Raw genomic sequence first — 20,039 nt, forward strand, 5'->3', positions numbered from 1 at the left:
TTGTAATGGAAACACAAAGATGGTTGAAAGACAAGAACAGTTGAATTAAGCAATGAACATAAATAAAGTATGAAACTTTTAACAAATGTAAGAATATGAGATACAAAAAGATAACGCCCAGTAATAGACATCATCCCGTTTCCTTATAAATAAAAAAAACTACGCGGCGTTAGTTTTGAGTATATAGAAACGTCACGTAGTTTTATTTGTCAAGCCACGTCGGACGTTGACGATAGCCGATAAGGGTTCAACGACACGGTTGCCTCTGATAAAATCAGTTGAGCTTTTAGTGAAGATTACAAAAATGGCGGTGATGATTTCGACGAATGCCTTGGTAAAGGCTTCGTTTTTAGATGAAAGTCGGAATTTTTTCTTGAACCCGATGTTTCCTCAGCCGGGCTACTATAATTGCCGACGAGTCGTTCGTCTGAAATCGATGTCAAAGGTAATGTTCTGCTTGAACTTGAACACGAAGGAGGTAGGTTTGCAAAAGTCAGGGGATGGAGGTTTTGAATTCAAACCCAGTTTTGATCAGTACCTGCAAGTAATGGAATCGGTTAAAACAGCGAGGAAGAGGAAGAAATTGGACAGATTAAAAGTTGAGGATGACGATGGTGGAGGTGGGAAAGGTGACAGTGTTGATTCGGATGTGAAAGGTGTTAGGAGTAAGAGTGGGGAGCTGAAGGATGAGAGTTTCAGGAGGAGATACTCAAGGCAGGAGATGGTAAGTGATAAAGGTAATGAGAGAGGTGTCAATAGGAATAAAGAAAGTGGAATTTATAGAGTAATCAAAGATGGGAAGTGGAGTAAGAGTGGTGAATCTTCAGTGACTGTGCCACGAGATGAGAGCTTTAGGAGAAGTTACTCGAAGCAGGAGTATCACCGTTCCTCTGGTACATCGAGAGGGATTGAGAGAGGTTCTAAAGTTGATGAATTGGATCTTGTTGTTGAAGAAAGGAGAGTTCAGAGAATAGCCAAAGATACAAGATGGACTAAGAGTGGTGAATCTTCAGTGTCTGCGCAAGAAGATGAGAGCTTTAGCAGAAGGTACTCTAAACAGGAGTATCACCGTTCCTCTGATACATCGAGAGGTGCCAAATTTGGTGAATTGGATATTGTTGTTGAAGAAAGGAGAGTTCAGAGAATAGCCAAAGATGCAAGATGGACTAAGAGTGTTGAGCCATCAGTGGCTGCGCAAGACGATGAGAGTTTCAGTGGAAGGTACTCTAAGCAGGAGTATCACCGTTCCTCTAGTACATCGAGAGGGATTGAGAGAGGTTCCAAAGTTGGCGACTTGGATCTTGTTGTTGAAGAAAGGAGAGTTCAGAGAGTAGCCAAAGATGCAAGATGGACTAGGAGTGGAGAATCTTTAGTAACTGTGTCAGAAGATGAGAGTTTCAGGAGGCAGAATCCAAAGCAGGAGATGGTGAGGTATCAGCATTTTCATGATACATCGAGAGGGATCGAGAGAAGTTCTAAAGGAGATGGATTGGATCTCTTTGCTGAAGAAAGGCGAATTGAGAGATTAGCCAACGAGAGGCATGAATTGAGAAGTAGCAAATTGAGTAGAACCAGGAGCATTGGTGCTAAAAGAGATAATGATGATGATAGCTTGTTTGCCAATGAAACTCCTGCCTTTAAGTTTTCCGATGAGTCCAGTGACATAGTGGACAAGCCAGCTACTTCACGAGTCGAAATGGAAGACAGAATCGAGAAGTTAGCAAAAGTGTATGTGTTTATGCTATTATCTAGATTTAGTTCAAGTTCTTAGATTACATAGAAGAAAAGAATTTGAGGTAAATATTGGAGTTTGATTTGGTTATGTTCTAGTGTACTGAAATTAGGGGGTGGGATTAGTCCATTTCTCATGCAATTATTATCACATTCAGCTGAATTTTATGTTAAGGAAGTTTATTTCGCTAGGTTAAATGGTGCAGACATCAATATGCCTGAGTGGTTGTTTTCCAAGGCGATACGGAGTGCAAAAATCAGATATACCGATTACACTGTAATGAGACTGATCCACTTTCTAGGAAAACTAGGAAACTGGAGACGAGTTCTTCAAGTCATCGAGTGGATTCAAAGGCAAGACCGTTACAAATCGAACAAGCTAAGGTAAATTAAATATTTTACTGACTATTCTAAAAGTGAGCTGTGGATATTTTGCATTGGTAGCCCGTTTGATTTAACATATAGAAGTCCAGAGTCTCTATTCAAAGACGTAAAACTGACCCAAAAAATTTACCATTTTGGATCCAGAATCGTCTATACAACAGCACTGAACGTTCTTGGTAAATCAAGGAGGCCTGTGGAAGCTCTCAATGTATTCCACGCTATGCTGGTATAACCCGTCTGCCATGCTTGTATGTGTTCTTGTTGCTTTTGATATAATCTGAGTTAATCTTTTTGCTTTCTTCGCTAGTTACAAATTTCATCATATCCGGATATGGTAGCATACCGTTCAATTGCAGTCACACTTGGACAAGCTGGGCATATCAAGGAACTCTTCCATGTGATTGACGTAATGCGATCTCCACCGAAAAAGAAGTTCAAGCCAACAACACTTGAAAAATGGGATCCGCGGCTTGAACCAGACGTTGTTGTTTATAATGCGGTCAGTAATTTAAAATATATATAGCCTACACTTATTCTTGGAAACACAAAGTCACTTGACTGATGTGAATGCTTGACATCTAACCACAGGTGCTCAATGCATGTGTTCAACGAAAGCAATGGGAAGGAGCATTCTGGGTCTTGCAACAGTTGAAGCAACGAGGGCAAAAACCTTCTCCTGTAACCTATGGCCTCGTTATGGAGGTAAAATATCTCTTCTTCTCATACCAATCAATATTGCATATCAACACTATTGAGTAGTGGATCTGTAACTTTGTCTAAGCAGGTGATGTTAGCATGTGAGAAGTACAATTTAGTTCATGAATTCTTCAGGAAGATGCAGAAATCTTCTATCCCTAATGCTCTAGCATATAGAGGTATTTTTGTGAAATCAATGTTCTTTTCCTTTAGATTATTAGTATTTGAATTCCCTTACTGAAGAGTGACCATTTGTACCTGTGATCAGTTCTTGTTAATACTCTATGGAAAGAAAGTAAAACCGATGAGGCCATACATACGGTTGAGGATATGGAAAGCCGTGGTATTGTTGGATCAGCTGCTCTTTACTACGACCTTGCTCGCTGTCTTTGTAGCGCAGGACGGTGTAGTGAAGGGCTCGATATGGTAAATTTTTGAAAATCCTGTAGTCCTTAATTAAGCTTATTGAGAATTTGATTTTAAAAGCTGATCTTGATCATACAATCCAATGTCAGCTGAATAAGATATGTAGAGTTGCAAATAAACCTCTCGTGGTGACTTACACTGGCCTGATCCAAGCATGCATCGACTCGGGAAACGTCAAGAATGCAGCTTACATTTACGATCACATGAAGAAGATCTGCAGCCCGAACCTAGTCACTTGCAACATAATGCTAAAAGGTTATCTACAAGGCGGGTTGTTTGAAGAAGCGAGGGAACTTTTCCAGAAGATGTCAGAAGACGGAAATCATATACAAAGCAGCTCGGATTTCGAATCAAGAGTGTTGCCAGACACGTACACATTCAACACGATGCTAGACGCTTGTGCTGAACAAGAGAAGTGGGATGATTTCGGTTATGCGTATCGGGAGATGTTGCGTCACGGATACCATTTCAATGCGAAACGCCATCTCAGAATTGTACTTGAAGCGAGCAGAGCAGGAAAGGTAAAAAACAAACCAAAATGAGACAAGTTGAAACATTTTGACTTATGTTATCATCTTGTCTGATCAACCTCTCACTTGTGTGTCTGTTTGTGATCAGGAGGAAGTGATGGAAGCGACATGGGAACACATGAGACGAAGTAAAAGAATCCCGCCATCACCTCTAATTAAAGAAAGATTCCTTAGGAAACTCGAGAAAGGCGATCATATGTCGGCTATATCATCTCTTGCTGACCTTAGTGGCAAAATTGAGGAGACAGAGTTACGTGCATTTTCAACTTCAGCATGGTCCAGGGTCTTGTCCCGGTTTGAGCAAGATTCAGTTTTGAGGTTAATGGACGATGTGAACAGACGCTTGGGTTCGAGAAGTGAGTCTTCGGATTCAATTTTGGGGAATCTATTGACTTCTTGTAAAGAGTTTGTAAAGAAACAGAACACAAGTTTTGTTGTAAGTTAATTCTTTGTGAATCTAAAGTTAAAAACAAAGGCATGTTCTGTTTTCTTTAAAGATAGGAAATGCTTAGGGAGAAGGGTAATATAATGACTTTACCTACTTTCAATCATTCGAACTTACGTTAAGCTTTTGAAACACGTACGACCGAGTGGATTCACGTAGCTTAAATGAACAACACAAAAACATCAAACTCAGAAATAATTGTTTAATTTTGGAACGTACGTGAAGGGGATAAAGTGTGCGTTGTAATCTCAAGCCACCCAAAAGGACTAATTTAGTCAAAAGGAGACGTGAAGAAATAGAAAAATTGCATGTCGCAGAGCTAATTTTATAATTTTTTCAAAAAATAAACAAAATATAATTAGAGAAGGTGGAATGTATCATGTAATTGTATGGTAGACGAAGAACGATACTATTATAAGAGAGTCAACGTGCATGGTCGCTTTGCTTCATAAAAATGCAATAACAAACTTTGTCTAATGTAATGAAGTCAAACACACATAAACTTATTACTTTCTGATTTCATTAATCACCAGAAAATTAGTTTACTAGATCCAATTCAAAGCTATTTCTTTTGAATATATATGTATGCATTACATGCATCTATCATCAAAAATGCATGTGTGGTGATGATTTGATATATTCGGACTAATTAGATAAAAATAAAGCGATGCCAAACAATTTTAATATAAGAGAGTTGAGCATGTTAGAACAGGTGGGTAAACACATCTATCATCACCACTAAGCGACAAATAGATATTGTAAAAGAGCTTTTAATCATTTTTTATAATTTGATTTGTAACTATTGGACATACGATAATTTTTTGATTATTATTCTTCTATATATCCACAAAGTGATAACAGGAATTTTCAGTTTTTATCGTTTTTAAAGTGAGTTTGCAAAAGAAGAATATCTCACATATATAATGTTTTTTTTTTTTTTTCAATCTTTCTTTCCATGGTTTGGTTTGAATTATTAATATGGTAACTAAACTGCATAAAAAAAAAAAAGAAACAAAAGATCACCAAAATGTGGAATACACACCAATACGGTTTCACAAATCAAAATCGTGAGATATTTTTTTGAGTTCAAAAGTTGTAACGTAACCGACAAATAGAAGGGAGGGAGAAGAGGAGACAGCGCATTTACAATTGGGTTACGTTAGGGGAGAAGGCCGGTTCACATCGTACGATGTCGGGTTAAGATATTTTTTTTCAAAAAGCCAACACCAAAACATGTGTACGTGGCGCTATATCATGTAATCATGCCATGTTTGTATTGGACCCTATTCTGATTCTGACATTCATTTTTGTTGTTTTTACTGATCTTTTCTGCCTTTAAGTATTTCTTTAAAATCATTTTTGTTTCACAAACATTTATATTAAAACAAACCAAAGGTATATATATATATATATATTCTTTACATTTCTTAAGAAATAAATTATGTGAATAAGACAACACATTTCTTTTAGGTTTTTTCAACACATAATTTTCTTTTTGTTACTAAAATTGGTGGATAGAAGAACAATTATTTTTTGAATAACTAATCTAAAGAAAAGAACTATAAATAAATAAATATATATATATATATGACACAAATTTTTTGGGCTATTATTTTGTAGCTTGCGACATACAGTATATTAAATTTGTTTCAGGTGATCAAAAACAAATATTAAATATATGTTTCATCGCTTGAATTCGACTTTGATTATTATACATCGACTTCATGAAGAAAGAAAAACTTATTTTCGTTGTAGTAACGACTAATATTGAAAATTCTAGTCACAGTCTAATTGTTGGTTTTTCATTTCTTAAGATTGTATTAAAAAGATCAGATGGTAAATGATTCTGTTTATATCGTTGTTGTATCATAATCGGAGCATAAAATGTATACTTGTTTTTTCACTCATGGTGACCGTAAATGTGACATGAATTCTTCTTAATTACACATGCTTTGTTTGGCTATTATTGCCAAAAACTTTATTATTACACGTCGTCTCATTCCCAAATTTTCTTTTTAATAAAACGAATCTTAAAATCTACTTTCTCTATTTCTAAGTTGGCAATCTGGCATATAATGTATTGAATTATATACAAATAGTCCTTAAATTAATATTATATTTTTATTTAATAACTATTATCAACCAACAACAATCAAGAAATGTTTGAAATTTATTTAGCTTGTGATTAAAAAAAAAAAAGAACAATAAGAAAATTAACACTTAAAGATGGTAAAAATTGTGATACATAGACAAACAAGAATGTTCCCATTTTAGATTGGTAATTTGTAAAGTGTGACCACAAAACCATTTTAAACTGGTTCCAGAAATAACAATATGTAATGTAAACAGATTAAACGATACATAGATAATATATCAGAATTCAGAACAACAATAATATGTTTACCATTCCATATTAATTTGTTAAGTCACAAAAATTACTAAAAAACAAAAATCTGGCCGACATGTCAGCACGAAGGAGTTGTTGGTCTCCACTCCACGCAGAGTTATCGTAGCCGCAACAAGTGCGACAATCCTATTGGCTGATCGTGCTTTTCCCCTCTCCCCTAAAAAAGCTAGCTCTTCCCCAGACAATAACCCTTTCAATTGTATCTATTTGCTTAATGTATTGTTATTTTCAATACTACCAAATCTTACAACCAATAATAAATTTCCATACTATAATGCAAAATAGCAGTATTTGTTCACATATTTTGAAAGATCTTTTTTTTTTTTTTTACTTCGTTTCATATGTTAACACACATTTTGTTTCAACTACAAACTTTAGATCACATTCTGTTGTAGTACACAAATATTTTATTAGAATTCTTTTTTTGTTTTTTATTGTCTAATAATAAAATTACAATATGTTTTAAACTTTTAAAAAGTAAGTTAAGCTAGAAAAATGTAAATGAATGGGGAGCAAGAAGTCTCGTGATTTCTCTCTGGTCACAGTTTTTTTTTCAACTTTTTTTTGGTACATTTCGATAACAAAATATTTTTTGAACGTCTGATTTGACAAAGTTCGGTTTTCATCATAACTTACAATCGACCCCCGTATTGTTTGTTACATCTCTCAATCATCTATACTATTCTTCAAACAACAGAACTTAATCATACCACATTTTACCCATGAAAAAAACCATTTATACTATGAAAAATGTGTAATGAACATTCAACCAAAAGAATACTTGGAACCGTCAACATATATCAAGATCTGACATCACAATCATTATCAAAAGAGAAGTATCGTAACATCGTGATTCGTGAATTATGTATGACCACTTGAATTTGGTCCAAAAAAACTCATACCAAGTGATGATATAAACCACTATGCACAATATTTAATGTAAATATAAAATTAAACCGGTGGAATTAAAAGTTTTAATTTTTTTTAAAAAATACAAATAAAAGTAATAACTGGCCTGCGCCATCATTCTTGCTACATGTCATGTTGATAGCAAAAGAATCTAAAGAGAAAGACAAAAAAAAAGCTGACATAAAAGTCAAACATATACATTTTTTTAATATCTTCGTAATTCCTCTCATTACTTTATTTGTTTTCTTATTAACCGAGAAATTTCCGCCATCTCTCTCTCTTCGTCGCCCCTCACCGGAACGCGCCTTCGATCGAGGTCGCACGCACTATTACTACTCTCTTTCTTCATCATACGTTTCCTCTCTCTCTCTCTCTCTCTCTCTCTCTCTCTGATAAAAATTGAATCTTTCCACAGAACCCACAAAGAAAATTCGAATCCTTTTTCTCTCTTTCTCTCTTTTCGCTTATCATCTTCCTCGAATTGTGGTTGGTTCGTCTCTGTTCTCTCTGCTCTCTGCACACACAAAGCCCTGCTGCTGTTGATACACGTGAGCCGCCATTAATGCCCCCCCTCTCTCTTTTGTTTTCTTCTTCCATGTCCGTTTCTTTATAGGTCCCTCTTATTTATATATTAAAAAAAATCTTGATTTATGGCATAATTTATCCACACTACGTTTTATTTACTTCTTCTTCTTCCGTTTCTGCTTCTTCTTATGAGTTACTATATCTCTCATACGGTTTTCTATTTCACTCTCTTTGAGTTTTGATGAAATCAGGATCTTTTCGTTGGTGAATTTTCACTTTGGGTTAGTCTTTATTGTTTTTTTTTTTTTTTTTTTTATCTCTGCATTTGTCATTTGTCATGGGACCGACATTGCTCCGACAAGAGTTTCCCAATCTGGGGGTTTTTTAATTTTTTTAATACAATTCCCAAGTGTTTTATTTCAAATAAGGTTTCCGGCAAATTGTTTTTGAAGCTTCTCTCATCTTTAAGTTGCCTTGTAGCTTCTCTTCAGTTAAATTCTAAGGTTTTCTCAGGGTGAATCATCCTCTCATCTATGTTATCTCAACTTTTCATTTCCTCCTTTGCAGTCTATGTTTGTGTTCTTTTACAGTTAAAATTGTAATCTTGAGATAGTTTTCAGTTTTTTTTTTTTTTTTTTTTTTTTTTTTTTTTTTTTTTTGGGTATTTTCGTGGAATGTAATGAAAAGTTTGGTCTTTTGCTTTTGCAGGTGATTTAGGGCGTTGCTGAATCAACTTTACATCTAGTGTTTGTTTCCGGCGAGCTTTAAGTGATTCAATATGTTTAATTTTGGTCGAGCAAGAAGCCAAGGGAGGCAAAACAGATCTATGTCTCTTGGAGGTGATATAATTACTCTTTATTCTTACTATTGATTTCACTTTGGGAAAAAATGGTTAATTTCATTTTCAGTTAGCTCTGGAATTTTGAGAATTTAATATGAAACTTAAGGTTGGTGGATGATATAATTGAGGTTTTTTTGGGGGTTTGGAGCTTCAAAGTTTGAATCTTTTGTGGTTTTTATTATATAATTTGGATGCATATATTAACATACAGATCTTGGTGATTTTGGGAATACAGGACTGGATTATGCAGACCCTAAGAAGAAAAACAATTACTTGGGAAAGATTCTTTTGACAGCTTCTCTTACAGCCTTGTGCATTTTCATGCTCAAGCAATCTCCTACATTCAATACTCCGAGCGTGGTATAACTCCTTGAGCATGTCCTTTTCTTGAGTTTTTAGAGAAAGAAAGATGTTACTGGTGAAATTTTGCTCAAGTTTCTTTCATTTTTTTGTTATGTGTTTGCAGTTTTCTCTACATGAGCCAGGGGTTACACATGTTTTAGTCACTGGTGGTGCTGGGTATATCGGTTCACATGCAGCTCTAAGGCTTCTAAAGGAATCATACCGAGTGACCATTGTGGTAGCTTTCTTTGGCTTACATGGATTCATGTTACTTTGTTCAGCGTTATTGTAAATGTCGATTATCACAATTAAGTAAATATCTTTCTGTTTAACAGGACAATCTATCACGTGGGAATCTTGGCGCAGTCAAGATTTTGCAAGAACTCTTTCCTGAACCTGGAAGGCTTCAATTTATTTATGCTGATCTTGGAGATGCAAAGGCTGTTAATAAGATATTCACAGAAAACGCCTTTGACGCTGTGATGCATTTTGCTGCTGTTGCATATGTTAGGGAAAGCACACAATTCCCTCTTAAGTGAGTACATTGAGCAACTTTTCCCTGTGGGAAATATATGACTGAATCTGAAACAAGTAACTTTGTGTTCTGCCAATTCAGGTATTATCACAATATTACATCAAACACTTTGGTTGTATTAGAGACAATGGCTGCTCATGGAGTAAAGACTTTGATATATTCAAGCACTTGTGCAACGTATGGGGAGCCTGATGTTATGCCGATTACAGAGGAAACTCCACAGGTGAAATTTTGTTTGTCAACTGTTTATAGCCACGGTTCTTCTTCTATGCTCTCTAACTCCCAAAACACTGTCAATTCAGGTGCCAATCAATCCATATGGCAAGGCTAAAAAGATGGCAGAAGATATCATTTTGGATTTCTCGAAAAACTCAGATATGGCAGTTATGATCTTAAGGTTGGTTTTATTGATACTCTTCTAAGTTTATCTAGTGGTATTATGCATTTTCATCTTAACTTTCCCTGAGATTGACAAGGTTCTTTTTCTACTAACATCCAGATATTTCAATGTGATTGGATCCGATCCAGAGGGCAGATTGGGTGAAGCCCCAAGGCCTGAGCTGCGAGAGCATGGACGCATCTCCGGTGCTTGCTTTGATGCAGCACGTGGTATCATGCCTGGCCTACAGGTAATCACTTTCTTCAACTCAGGAACTTTTTCTGAAGTTAATCATGTTTTCTCGGAGCTTCACTTTCAGTTCTGGACAGGGTCTTCTTGACTCTTTTATTCTTTGGACAGTCATCACAGGTTGGCACTATTAGATTCTTTGTCCGAAAAGTTCTGTCTTTTGTTTTTGGTATATTTAGGGGATGGCACATGCTGTAGAACATGTTTAAAACTGTTTGCCAAAAAGCTGATAAGTAGTTTACCAGCTGAGCAAAATACATAATTGAGACAACTGATTCTTGAGTTTCCTTTATTAAAGCAAAGATTTAAAATAGTCTACTTGTTATATTCACGTGGGTATAAGCTTTTCAGTCTTCTCTAATCATTGACCTTCATTGAACTTTTCTTTTTCATCCCCAGATCAAAGGAACAGACTACAAAACAGGTGATGGAACTTGTGTACGTGATTACATTGATGTCACTGACTTGGTTGATGCTCATGTTAAAGCTCTTCAAAAGGCAAAACCCCGCAAAGTCGGAATCTACAATGTTGGTACCGGGAAAGGTATTAGTATTGACTTTTGGCGTACATTAGTACTGCACTGAGGAAAAATCATGCTGTTTAGCAATTGGATTTAAAGAGTGTTTCTTTTTGCTGTGTGTGTTTGAGTAGGTAGCTCGGTGAAAGAGTTTGTTGAAGCGTGCAAGAAAGCAACTGGTGTTGAGATCAAGATCGAGTACTTGCCTAGACGTGCAGGTGATTACGCCGAGGTTTACAGTGACCCAAGCAAGATCAGGAAGGAACTCAATTGGACAGCTAAGCACACTAATCTCAAACAGAGTCTTGAGACTGCGTGGAGATGGCAGAAGCTGCACCGTAATGGCTACGGTTTAACCTCATCGGTCTCGGCTTACTGACTTTGTTCATTCCTATAGTTTGATGGATGGAGATTTTGATTCCAGATGGGGTATCTGAGCAGAAGCGTAGGAGATGATGATGTTTCATATATATAAATATAACATAAGATATATTATCCATACTATTAAAAAATGAGATCACATGATGAGATTTAATTTTGATTGATATTCATTTTGTAATGGCTTTAGGTTCTTTTAGGAAGCAGCCGTTCATTATTACATGTACCTCTCTCTCGATATTTATTTATTAGTCTTAATAATATAAGCTTCACTGGCTCTTTTTTTTTTATCTCAAACATTGGATGTAGCTGTCTTTGTGTATTTTTGTTCTCACAAGTATGACTTTTGTCTCATTAAGTTATGGAGGTCCTGGATTTGAAGGAACAAAATCCCTAGTTTTGTTGGATTCGAAACTCAATGACAACAAAAGCTTCAATGAGAAATCAAAGTTAAATGCAACACACCCGGAAAACTGTTCATATATGATAATTTCAAGACAAAGTTTGTAAGATAATGATGTTCGTCTGGTAGATTATAAAGCTTATGGATTCCATGGGATTTGAGGAACTTTCAGGCGAAAGATTGAAGTGCTCTCTCGAAGTTATCTTCAGCTGATGCTATTCGCTTCACAAGGACATGTTCAGGATGTGAAAGTTTCAGCTGGCTGCAAAAAAGATTGGAATTGGAGGTATAAGTCAGCTTACACTGATGTGATTCATAGTTATGCAAATTTTAACATACGGTCATGAATATTTTTACTTTAGGTAGCGCGAAGACGATTTTCCGACATGAAGACTGCATACAACTAGGTTTGCAAGAGTTTCTGGGTCTTTAGCATCCTGCAATGAGCATAAACATCTTTGTTTTCAAACTTATCCATTTTCCAATCAAACGAATAGTTGAGAAGTGTAAGACTTCTTGTAAGGAGTTTTATAGTATACACATAGTTGATAAAGCAAGTGCAGCAAATCTGGTGACATGATATTAAGAAATGGATTGCGTCGATACATATTTTAAGGTAAGAAAAAGTAGGTTCATCACTGACCTTGTTGAGTGCTTCAAGTAGTAGAGTCTCAGCCTCTTCAAAATTACCCATATGCATACAAGAAACTGCCTTACCGTTCAAGATCAAGCTTGTCATTGGGTACTTCTCAGAGAAATCCTGGAAGATTAGATACGCTTCCTGTATCTTGGAACCCCCCTAAGATCATACAACAGTTTAACATTAGCAAACACATTAACAATCTTTCTCAAAACTATATGGAAAACAAGAAGAAGTAGATATTCATATCATACAACGGCCAAGTTCAACCATGCGCTCGCGAGTTGAGAGAGTGTGTGGTCTTCATCAATCTGTTGCATCACTCTCAGCTGTTTCTCAGCATAATCTGTTCTATGCATCTTTATGAATATCTGAACATTCAAAGCATGCCTACAAATATGCAGAAACAACAATCAGCTACCGAGTAATGGTAAGAGCTTAAAAATCACCAAGACAAGATCCAACCAAAAAGGAAAAAAAGCATACAGATCCATGGTTCCTCCAGAATGAGTATGCTTGAGAGCCTCGCTATAGTCTTCCTCATGCATGAATATAGTACCAGCAATCAACCGAATAGTAGCATTGTTTCCTACAGTTGGATCAGCCAACCATTCCCTCAAGCTTGCAATGGTTGATTCCTATTCAAAATCACAGATTCAAACAATGCATATCACTAACTATAAGCAAAAACATTAATCTTAGATTCCGCTAAGTAAACGTCTCAGAAGAACATGAATCGAAAACATCTCAAAATCTCCAGAATTACCTTATTTTCAGGACTCGATAGATACATAGCAAGGAGCTTCACTGCCTGCAGAGGAGTAGCAGCCGCTTCGTCGATCTCACTGATGACAAGCTACGAAGACGAAATTTGAAAAAGAAAAAAAAAAACGTAAATCACTAAATGATCAGCACAAATTGAAATCCAAATCGAAAAGTTGGAGAGCAGAGAGGCCAAAACCTGATAGCTACCGAGAGCAATGTAAGCGCGATGAACGAGACAGTCTCGCTCGACGATATCTTCCTGGGAGAGATTAGGGATCTCGCTGTTGTTGATCGCAGCTTGATAAGCACCCACGTAAAAAAGGTTTCTCAGATTGAAGAGATGATCTGGTCCTGCCATGGATGCCATTGTCTTCCTTCTTCTTCTTCCTCTAGATCTCACAGATCCGCAAAATAGAGAAAACTGAAGTGTGAAATAATCAAAACCAAAAAATTAAACAAGTTATGCATAAAAAGACCCCATACATTTCGATTTGTTCAATTAACACCAACTATGATCTAATTCCGGCCCAGTGGACTCCGTTCTATTACTGAATGGGCCTTTACATTGCCCAATAGTTCTAATCTGTGCTTCCCTTCTTCACACGTGTCTTACATACGAACGGTGACGATCTTTGTCTTTACCAATAAAACGCGTTATTAATTGATCCAATCCGCGCGGGATGACGTCAGCAACCCCGTTGAAAGCCACTCCGTACGATCGTGCTGTCACGTTTCGGGTCGACAAACAAATCCAACAGATTATAGACACGTGTCATCCGTTTCCCCATTGAAATGAGCCGGTTACTACCCGGGAATAGTTAAAAACCAGTTTACCGGTGTCGGTTTTTACATTTTATCAAGTAATACAGTCATCGTGACTGGTAAATAATAACTTTTAACGGCGATTACTGCTTCCAGATTTAAATAACTATTGACCAAAATACCCTTTACCCAGAAACGTTATTAGTTTGTAATCCGTTTTGCTCTCCTTTTTTATTTATTTTTTGTTTTGTTGAGATCTTTTATAATTAAATTTAATTTCCGTTTCGAAGTGAATGCGTGTAAGCAAGAGACTTCGATTGTTCGAATTAGAGCCAAAAGAGCTAAAAACTAAAAAACGTCTGATTTGTTGTTTTGTAAATGTAAGTTTCTTTGATCCTTCTCGAAAAAATTTGTGATTCTCCGATCGAGTTTTTTTTTTTAAAACATTTTGTTTGCGAATAGTTTGACTTTTCGTGTTCTTCTTGGTCAATCCCGCCTGGTTCGTTCGTAAGTCGTAACCTGTTTCGGATTTGAGTCTGTAACTATCCTTTTATCTTAGTTTGATTTCTGATGTTTTTTCATTTTTTATTATAAGCAAGTTTTGATTCGAATGCATGCGTGTATATATACTAATCCACAATCCAGAACTAGATGTATGTGTATCTATGTAGAGTGATGATTGATTAGACTCGATTTATGAGATGTTGAAGTGAAAAGTTATAATCTTTTTTTGGAACTTGACCTGCGTTGTAAGATTAAAAATTTGAACTTCTGCTATCGGATGCAATCTATTTGTGTAGCTCGAACTTTGATGAATTTGATTTTTGTTTTGAAGCATTTTGGGGTTTTTGATTTTCCTGCAGGTTTTATGAAGTGTATAGTGTTGTGATCTACATCTGAGTTTTATATATTGGCTTTTGAAATGGCAACGGATTCTACAAGGAGTTGGTTCCAGATACGGCAGCAGAAACCTGATAAATCTAGTCCTACTAAAAAAGGACAAGAGGGTAATAATGTGAGGAATCTTGGCAGACCACCTATGAATGATGCACCATCTAATGCTACTAAACAGAGAGTTGCTGCAGCAAAACAGTATATCGAGAATCATTATAAAACTCAGAAGAAGAGTCTTCAGGAAAGAAAAGAGCGGTACGTTCTCTGGATTCTTACTTGTGACCCTGTGACGCCAATGTTAATTTTTTTTGCTGTGAGTTCTGACTTTGTTTTCTAGACGAGGCATTGGTTTACTGGTTTAGATTAAACCCTCTGATATCAGCTTGCTCTTGATTACAGTCGGAGCATCTTGGAACAAAACCTAGCTGATGCTGATGTTCCTGTTGAAGACAAAATGAATATACTAAAGAATTTTGAGAAAAAGGAAATCGAGTATATGCGTCTACAAAGACAGAAAATGGGGGTTGATGACTTTGAACTGCTGAGCATCATTGGCAGGGGTGCTTTCGGGGAGGTATATCTGTTCACGCCCTTTTGTGATTGCCTCTCTTATTCTTCTGTCTCTATAAAACAAAGCTTCCGTTGGCGGTAGTGATCTTAGTGGTGTATTGATTTGATATATTTTGTTTCTGTTCAGGTGAGAATTTGCAAGGAAAAAACTACTGGCAGCGTGTATGCAATGAAAAAGCTAAAGAAATCCGAGATGCTTCGAAGAGGACAGGTAATGCACTGTTTTATTGCATTTCTACAAATCCAAGAGTTCCCTTGTGATTATATTAGTCAATCATTAACATCTGTGAAAATACACTTATCCCTTTATGCCGTAAATATCAGGTGGAACATGTTAAAGCTGAAAGAAATGTGCTTGCAGAAGTCGATAGTCCATTCATCGTCAAGCTTTGTTATTCCTTCCAAGATGATGAGCATTTGTATCTTATTATGGAATACCTCCCTGGAGGTGATATGATGACACTTCTGATGCGAAAAGATACCTTACGGGAAGATGAGACTCGGTTTTATGTTGCACAGACAATCCTGGCTATTGAGTCTATCCATAAGCATAATTACGTCCACAGGTTCTAACCACTGGCACTTGAATCTTTTCACATTGTTCTGTTGTCCATTTTGGCATCTTATATTGACATGATAATGTTGGATCTTTGTAGATAGTATTATATTTTGTGCTTCCTACAGTGCTTGTTAATTAGCTTTCAGTTGATATGTTTGTGATAATTTTAACTCTAGTTTCCTCCTTTGATTTTTCAGAGATATAAAGCCTGATAATTTATTGATTACTCGTAACGGCCATATCAAGCTTTCGGATTTTGGATTGAGCAAGTCTTTGGAAAGCAAAAATTTTCCAGATTTCAAGGCGGAGCTTGTTGAAAGGAATACAAAGCCTGCAGCAGAACATGACAGACACTCCAAGCCTCCTTCTGCACCTAGGCGAACTCAGCAGGAACAGCTCTTACATTGGCAACAAAACAGAAGGACCCTGGTATGGATGGCCTAGATTCACTTATCTCTATCTTTCCGTGGTTGCTGTTCTGTTACACCTGAATTTCTTCTGAAATATTCCGTAAAGAACGATTCTTTTCTAACTGGGAATGAAGTGAAAAGGATATTTTTATGTTACTTAGAAAAGGAAGTTATATAAACCTTTTATTCGTCTATGGAAAAAGTCTAATTTGCCTTAAATCTCTTTTGTCTTGTCCTATTTTAGTTATTTATAGGACCCTTTCCATATAGTCCTAACATAATAAGATGGCTTTTTCGTGTACCGTTCAGGCTTTTTCTACAGTAGGAACTCCCGATTACATTGCCCCTGAGGTGCTTTTGAAGAAAGGGTATGGAATGGAGTGTGACTGGTTAGTGATGATCTTAACCCTTGTGTTGTGTGTTTTACACTGTACATTATAATTTATTCAGCTAACATTCTAAAAACTGTTTTCAAATAGGTGGTCCCTTGGAGCAATCATGTTCGAGATGCTCGTGGGGTTTCCGCCATTCTACTCTGAAGAGCCTTTGGCAACATGTAGAAAGGTATGCATATATTGGCTTTAATATCCTTCTAGTACTTTATTGCCCAGTTTAATATAAGAATTTTAATGAGTGCTGAGGATTAACCTCAAAATTAGCCTATCGATTAATCTGACTAGTGTATATGTTTTGAACTATGTTTTGGTAACCTGTTGTATGGGTATGGCAGACCTATCCCTACTGCGCTTGACTAGTATATCAAACAATTGCTCAGTTTATCTCTGCAGATTGTAAACTGGAAAACCTGCTTGAAATTTCCTGATGAAGCCAAGCTCTCAATCGAGGTAAAAGATCTCATCCGAAGACTGCTCTGCAATGTCGAACAGAGGCTCGGAACCAAAGGAGTTCATGAAATTAAAGTACTTAAACATCATTCTTTTTATTTCAAGAAAAAAGCTGAAGTCTAGAATGAAATGTGCGTTAGATGTCTGATCTGCTTTCCCATTACAGGGACACCCTTGGTTTAGAGGAATAGAATGGGAACGATTATATGAGTCAAATGCTCCATATATACCACAAGTGAAGCATGAACTTGATACCCAAAACTTTGAAAAGTTTGACGAGGTTTGTTCATTAATCATTACCATCTACACTTCTTTTTTCTTATAATTCTCAACCCTTGTTTTTGCTTTCTTGGCTATGCGAAATATCGATTAATATTTTAATTTTCAGGTGCCATCTACTTGTCAAACATCTTCTAAGTCTGGCCCTTGGAGAAAGGTATAGAATTTTTCCTTTTGTTTTTTTTTTGCATGTACATATGCAATCGAGTTCTACCATTCTAACTAGTTATTTACAAACTTATTCACAGATGATCTCATCCAAAGATGTAAATTTCCTTGGTTATACATTCAAGAATCTTGAGATCGTTGATGAACACCATATCCCTGGCATGGGTTAGTAACTCTTGTCTCATATGAACAAAATTTCGAGGGAGTTAGTTATTTGCGTTTATAACAATGGTTCATTATTGAACTCTATCTACGCAGCGGAATTGAAGCGGAAGAGTAAGACACCGAAGAAACCATCTCTCAAGACACTGTTCGGTAAACTAATACTATGACGTTGCTAAACTATATAAGTTGGTCTTAAATTTTGGTTTTAGCTTTTAATGAAAGATTCAATTCTTTTTTCTTTCTTTCTCACAGAAACACCGTATCCTTCTCATGAGAATCAAGCTTTACAGGATTTGCTTGATTCACCTATATCCTCTGAAGGATCTAGAGGCTCTTCCGGATCGCCATTTTCACATCCGAATCAATCCCACAATAGTCCCCGGAGATGATCAAAAGGGAGGATCTAAAATGATTAAAGAACAAACCAAGCAAAAAGTAAAAGAAGGTAGTCATTTTCCTTCAAGTGCAAAAATTTCATCTTTTCATGCATTTACTATGTTATGTAACAACAGTGAATACCCAAAAGAGAAGTAAAACTTAAATGCATATAGGAAACTTTATAGGTATACAAACATTTTACAGTGTTTTTGTGATCTCCAATTATATCTAACCTTGTAAGCTATATATCTTCTTCTTTTTTTGTTTTTCTTATAAATATTTTACATAACATGAAGAGAGAGAACAAAAGAATTACATGTTGTACATAAGAGTGGCTTTGGACTTACCTTGATTGGCAACAACATGTTGAGTTGTTTTCTGCTGAGATTCGAACTGTGTTGGTTATTGTATGAACACTTTTTTTTTTTCTCGAGTTCGTAGAAAACATCCAAAACTAGTCAAATCGTTTCTTTTCCATTGAACTGTTGCCTCACCTTTTCTCGAATTGTCAATCTGAATAAAACACTAGCTTTATTCATGATTTTAATAAACAAAGAAAAGAAAAAGAAAAAAGATAATGAAAGTAATAGTTATGTAATGGAACGTACTGATACAATGAAGGAAGAACCCAAGCTAACTGACAAAACCAAAAAGGCTTATCAAGAAGAACTCATGTTCTTAATTTCCACACTGTAATGACTTTGTTTTTCACTTCATTGTTTAGTCTTTTTTTCTTTTTTTTTTGACAATCCCATAGACCTGTTTTTTTCTTTTGAAATTTTTACCAATGATTATGGATCCGAAAAATACTCTTTGCCTTTTTGTTTTGTTCTATATCTCTTTTTTCGTTCCTCGACTTTTATATTTTCTACTAGACGAAGGAGACACAAAACTACGATATCTAAGCTATTTAGATTACTTCAGCTGCAAAGTCATATATGGCTTTTACATGCAAATTTTTTTTTCAACCATGTTATGTATAGATTAGTGTTTATTGCACATTAGAAATCGATATTTACGTGCCTTTTTTGTCTGTCGGATGTACCTCAAGGGGCTGGTTATGTTTTTTAGATACATACAGTTGCTAAATTAAGAATTGATCTCTACTATGCTATATTAACTTTGTTGTATACTTATATGGTTATGTTGTTTCGATTGTTTCTTACATTTTCTAAAACAGATATGTCTTATAGCCTCGTGAAGTGACGTTTTTTTAATACTATCGTATCTAAGAAATCATTTTTCTCTAGATGATTCATAGGTTTATGGTAAACCGACAGAACTGAAATAAGATTACATTTAGTAAGAGTGGGACTAGGGTTTTTTAGTAATGAACTTGGGGAGTACTTAAAGGGCATGGACAGATCGCACGTAAAGTCAATATTTATGCACACGTGTATAAAGAAGCTTTAAAGCTCAATAACTCTTTTACGTAAAGCCTCAATCAGTTTACAAAGATAACGATTAGCGAGTGTACAATATTCTAAAGGTAAGTGATTATAACCAAAACTAATAATTATAGAAAGTTTGTGTATAGACATCACATCTTGTGTACCCCTTTTCGAATGTATATCTTCTTGGGAACGAGTTCCACTGGTTTTTACTTCATGCATAATTATTTGATTATACAGTATAATGTTAATTTTTCAGTTAATTATTTATGATGATTTTGCATGATATTACTTTTGATTGGTGTAAAACTATTACCAGGTTTGACTAATCACTTTATGTCAAATCTAATTTAGTTTATACGAATTATATAAGACCATATGTAAATTGACTAATCGTTTAATGTCAAATCCATGTTTATCGATCGGAGGTATTTGGATTCAACTCTACGAAAATTCACCCTTGTACTTGAATGTATAGTGAACGTTAGGTAGTGTAGCTATACTAGCCTAGATCC

General features: G+C 35.8%; 4 protein-coding genes across 13 annotated transcripts; 3 read left to right on the forward strand and 1 right to left on the reverse strand.

Annotated features, from left to right (window-relative positions):
- The first annotated feature begins 69 nt into the window (after positions 1–69).
- LOC104777092 (pentatricopeptide repeat-containing protein At1g30610, chloroplastic) lies at positions 70–4,263 on the forward strand. 2 transcript variants are annotated; one of them, XM_087503914.1, is made up of 9 exons: positions 70–1,728; positions 1,938–2,115; positions 2,260–2,341; positions 2,423–2,614; positions 2,704–2,817; positions 2,900–2,990; positions 3,080–3,237; positions 3,327–3,758; positions 3,856–4,263. In XM_087503914.1, exons 2-9 carry the CDS (start codon positions 1,946–1,948, stop codon positions 4,210–4,212), a joined length of 1,596 nt encoding a protein of 531 aa, XP_087360040.1. In that variant the 5' UTR covers positions 70–1,728; positions 1,938–1,945; the 3' UTR covers positions 4,213–4,263. The 2 variants fall into 2 exon arrangements, with proteins under 2 accessions (XP_087360040.1, XP_010499600.2); XM_010501298.3 differs by having other exon boundaries at positions 133–1,728; positions 1,924–2,115.
- Positions 4,264–7,650: 3,387 nt separating this feature from the next.
- Positions 7,651–11,574, forward strand: LOC104777093 (UDP-arabinose 4-epimerase 1). Of its 5 annotated transcripts, none has more exons than XM_010501299.3 (10): positions 7,651–8,076; positions 8,762–8,892; positions 9,130–9,254; positions 9,361–9,474; positions 9,572–9,771; positions 9,853–9,994; positions 10,074–10,168; positions 10,271–10,400; positions 10,799–10,943; positions 11,052–11,574. In XM_010501299.3, the coding sequence occupies exons 2-10, from the start codon at positions 8,832–8,834 to the stop codon at positions 11,294–11,296; spliced, it is 1,257 nt and encodes a 418-aa protein (XP_010499601.2). In that variant the 5' UTR covers positions 7,651–8,076; positions 8,762–8,831; the 3' UTR covers positions 11,297–11,574. The 5 variants fall into 5 exon arrangements, with proteins under 5 accessions (XP_010499601.2, XP_010499602.2, XP_010499603.2 ...); XM_010501300.3 differs by having other exon boundaries at positions 7,769–8,334; XM_010501301.3 differs by lacking the exon at positions 7,651–8,076 and adding an exon at positions 8,333–8,556.
- A 96-nt stretch (positions 11,575–11,670) lies between these two features.
- LOC104777095 (coatomer subunit epsilon-1) lies at positions 11,671–13,637 on the reverse strand. The gene is made up of 7 exons (XM_010501304.2): positions 13,300–13,637; positions 13,105–13,194; positions 12,825–12,976; positions 12,593–12,728; positions 12,342–12,497; positions 12,056–12,135; positions 11,671–11,960 (listed from the first exon to the last, which is right to left on the reverse strand). Exons 1-7 carry the CDS (start codon positions 13,468–13,470, stop codon positions 11,867–11,869), a joined length of 879 nt encoding a protein of 292 aa, XP_010499606.1. The 5' UTR covers positions 13,471–13,637; the 3' UTR covers positions 11,671–11,866.
- A 415-nt stretch (positions 13,638–14,052) lies between these two features.
- On the forward strand, positions 14,053–18,422 carry LOC104777096 (uncharacterized). 5 transcript variants are annotated; one of them, XM_010501305.3, is made up of 14 exons: positions 14,053–14,245; positions 14,729–15,014; positions 15,159–15,333; positions 15,457–15,540; positions 15,654–15,895; positions 16,086–16,317; positions 16,608–16,687; positions 16,778–16,862; positions 17,087–17,218; positions 17,310–17,423; positions 17,532–17,579; positions 17,671–17,755; positions 17,849–17,905; positions 18,008–18,422. In XM_010501305.3, exons 2-14 carry the CDS (start codon positions 14,788–14,790, stop codon positions 18,142–18,144), a joined length of 1,698 nt encoding a protein of 565 aa, XP_010499607.1. In that variant the 5' UTR covers positions 14,053–14,245; positions 14,729–14,787; the 3' UTR covers positions 18,145–18,422. The 5 variants fall into 5 exon arrangements, 2 of the variants coding, with proteins under 2 accessions (XP_010499607.1, XP_087360062.1); XR_015592273.1 differs by having other exon boundaries at positions 14,093–14,245; positions 17,074–17,218; XR_015592274.1 differs by having other exon boundaries at positions 14,167–14,372; positions 17,074–17,218.
- Positions 18,423–20,039: the final 1,617 nt, after the last annotated feature.

The sequence above is a fragment of the Camelina sativa genome, chromosome 3 (assembly GCF_030686135.1).
Source record: "Camelina sativa cultivar CO46 ecotype springtype chromosome 3, ASM3068613v1".
NCBI classification, from domain to species: domain Eukaryota; kingdom Viridiplantae; phylum Streptophyta; class Magnoliopsida; order Brassicales; family Brassicaceae; genus Camelina; species Camelina sativa.

Coding starts and splice junctions, on each gene's coding strand:
- LOC104777092 (XM_010501298.3), top strand. CDS start 305: ATGGCGGTGATGATTTCGACGAATGCCTTGGTAAAGGCTTCGTTTTTA. Junction 2,116..2,259: donor TACAAATCGAACAAGCTAAG/GTAAATTAAATA, acceptor TTTTGGATCCAG/AATCGTCTATACAACAGCAC. Junction 2,991..3,079: donor TAATGCTCTAGCATATAGAG/GTATTTTTGTGA, acceptor ACCTGTGATCAG/TTCTTGTTAATACTCTATGG.
- LOC104777093 (XM_010501299.3), top strand. CDS start 8,832: ATGTTTAATTTTGGTCGAGCAAGAAGCCAAGGGAGGCAAAACAGATCT. Junction 9,772..9,852: donor AGCACACAATTCCCTCTTAA/GTGAGTACATTG, acceptor CTGCCAATTCAG/GTATTATCACAATATTACAT. Junction 10,944..11,051: donor CAATGTTGGTACCGGGAAAG/GTATTAGTATTG, acceptor GTGTTTGAGTAG/GTAGCTCGGTGAAAGAGTTT.
- LOC104777095 (XM_010501304.2), bottom strand. CDS start 13,470: ATGGCATCCATGGCAGGACCAGATCATCTCTTCAATCTGAGAAACCTT. Junction 12,977..13,104: donor TATCGAGTCCTGAAAATAAG/GTAATTCTGGAG, acceptor GATTTTGAATAG/GAATCAACCATTGCAAGCTT. Junction 12,136..12,341: donor TACTTGAAGCACTCAACAAG/GTCAGTGATGAA, acceptor TGCTCATTGCAG/GATGCTAAAGACCCAGAAAC.
- LOC104777096 (XM_010501305.3), top strand. CDS start 14,788: ATGGCAACGGATTCTACAAGGAGTTGGTTCCAGATACGGCAGCAGAAA. Junction 15,334..15,456: donor GCAGGGGTGCTTTCGGGGAG/GTATATCTGTTC, acceptor GTTTCTGTTCAG/GTGAGAATTTGCAAGGAAAA. Junction 17,580..17,670: donor AGTCTGGCCCTTGGAGAAAG/GTATAGAATTTT, acceptor ACTTATTCACAG/ATGATCTCATCCAAAGATGT.